This window comes from Nicotiana attenuata, unplaced genomic scaffold, assembly GCF_001879085.1.
Source record: "Nicotiana attenuata strain UT unplaced genomic scaffold, NIATTr2, whole genome shotgun sequence".
Taxonomy (NCBI): domain Eukaryota; kingdom Viridiplantae; phylum Streptophyta; class Magnoliopsida; order Solanales; family Solanaceae; genus Nicotiana; species Nicotiana attenuata.
The window spans coordinates 197,025-199,360 of record NW_017671554.1 but is presented as its reverse complement, the minus strand read 5'-3'; the positions used below and the strand labels follow the sequence as shown (position 1 = coordinate 199,360).

General features: G+C 39.8%; 1 protein-coding gene across 1 annotated transcript; it reads right to left on the bottom strand.

Annotated features, from left to right (window-relative positions):
* Positions 1 to 532: 532 nt before the first annotated feature.
* Positions 533 to 1,724, bottom strand: LOC109208960. The gene is made up of 3 exons (XM_019372115.1): positions 1,504 to 1,724; positions 909 to 1,396; positions 533 to 681 (listed from the first exon to the last, which is right to left on the bottom strand). Exons 1-3 carry the CDS (start codon positions 1,722 to 1,724, stop codon positions 533 to 535), a joined length of 858 nt encoding a protein of 285 aa, XP_019227660.1.
* Positions 1,725 to 2,336: the final 612 nt, after the last annotated feature.

Below are 2,336 nucleotides of genomic sequence, written 5' to 3'. Positions count from 1 at the left end.
ATTTCTTCTTACCTCCATTTCATTTTCTTTTATTGGTTTTCTTCTTTTTTTCTTTCTTTATTTATTTAATTTTCAGATTTTATTAGGTACAAAATTAAAATATAGCTAAAATCTGATTTAACTCTAACATGAGACTAATTAATTCTCAAAAAATTAAACAAATCCTAGTTTAAAAAGAAAACTTAAGGAAAAATCAAAAATTGAAAGTAAAACAATACAAAGGACTATTTTTAATTATTTTCTCCTATTTTCAATGATGTTAATTAATCTAACAATCTAGAATTGGGTCCTAAATGCAAGTATGCTATTTTGTAATTTTTTATTTTTTATTTTTTATTTTTTTATGACAACTAAAAATGCACACAAAAGGCAAACAAGGCACAAAATCATGCAATTAGTTCCTAAAAATTCAAATAATAAAGAAAAATCCTAATTCTAAGGAATTTTGTAGGAGTAATTTAAGCGTGGCAAAAATCACGCGATCACATTCTGTAACCGCAAAGTTGTTATGCAGGTCGCAGAACTGTAAAGCTTACCGCAGGCCAATTTTTCTGCCTGTGTCTGTGATGACTATGCGGTTCGCATAGTCATTATGCGACCGCATAGTTGTCACAAACTCTGGACCTTTCTTTCCTTCATTTTCCTCAGCACTAGCACCCTGTTCATTATATTTTGGACTACCTGCACTCTAACACACACGTCAACCTACTCAATACATTCAACTAAACTACATAAATGAAAAACTAAAGAAAGAGTGTTACCACACATAGGTTGCCTCCCAAGAAGCGCTTGACTTAACGTCGCGGCACGACGCAGTTGACCCCATTTGGGTTATTCATTGGTGGGGACTGTTGTTGGACTATCCTTTAGAGCGAATTGTTCTATCAAATGCCTTTCTCATGTGGTACCGAGATAATGCTTGACTCGTTGACCATTCACTTTGAAAGTTCGAGTTCCATCCTCCGACTCAAGTTCAATAGCACCATAGGGGGACACACTCACAACTTTGAACGGGCCAGCCCAATTGGACTTGAGTTTTTTCGAAAATAACTTGAGTCTTGAATTGAAGAGTAAGACCAAGTCAGCGGACTTGAATTTCCGCTTCAAGATCTTCTTATCATGGACAAACTTTATTCTCTCCTTGTACATGGCTGCACTCTCATAGGCATGGAGACAGAATTCCTCCATCTTATTGAGTTGTGTCATTCTCAGGTTAGCAGCCTCGGCCCAATCAAGATTCAACTTCTTCAATGCCCACATGGATTTGTGTTCAAGATCCACTGGAAAGTGACACGCTTTTCCAAAAACCAGTTGGTACGGTGAAGTGCCAATGGGAGTCTTAAATGTTGTACGATATGCCCACAACGCATCATCTAGCTTCCTTGACCAGTCGGTCCTGTTTGCATTATTTGCTAGGATGTTTTTTATTTCCCTGTTAGAAACTTCAACCTGACCACTCGACTGAGGATGATAGGGTGTGTCCACCTTGTGCTTTACCCATACTTTTCAAGCAGCCCGGGGAAAGCTTTGTTGCAGAAATGAGAACCACCATCACTCAGCATGGCCCTTGCGGTACCAAATTGTGTGAATATGTTCTTGTTCAAGAATGCGGTCACACTCCTTGCTTCATTGTTAGGCAAGGCGATTGCCTCGACCCATTTGGAGACGTAGTCCACAGCTACGAAGATGTAGGTCATGCCATAAGAGCTCACGAAAGGGCCCATAAAGTCCACACATCAAAGATCTCGACCTCCAGTACAAAATTTATAGGCATCTCATATCTTTTAGATATTGACCCTTGTCTTTGACATTGATCTCATGCCTTGACTATTTGATTTGCGCCTTGGTAGATCGGTTTGGCCAATAGTAGCCACATTCAAGCACCTTTGAAGCTGCCTGGTTTTCTCCATGATGACCCCCAACCAGAGAATCATGGCATGCTTTGAGAATTGGCATTACCTCATCTTCCGGAACACACCACCGAATGATGTTGTTGGCACAAATGTGGAACAAAAAGGGTTCCTCCCAGTAGTATTGCCTACATTCTCGCAAGAACTTTTTCTTTTGATAAGTCTCCAATCCATCGGGAATAAGGTCACTAACCAAAAAGTTAGTGATGTCGGCATACCAAGGAGCGAATGTGCTAGACAATGCCAATATGTGCTCATTTGGAAAGGCATCATTGATTTCAGGGTCTTCTTTTGGTCTCCCTGCCTCTTCAAGCCTAGATAGGTGATCCGCAAATTGATTCTATCCCTTTCCGATCCTTGACTTCAAAGTCAAACTCTTGCAACAAAAGGACCCACCGTATCAATCTTGGTTTGGCATCCTTCTTC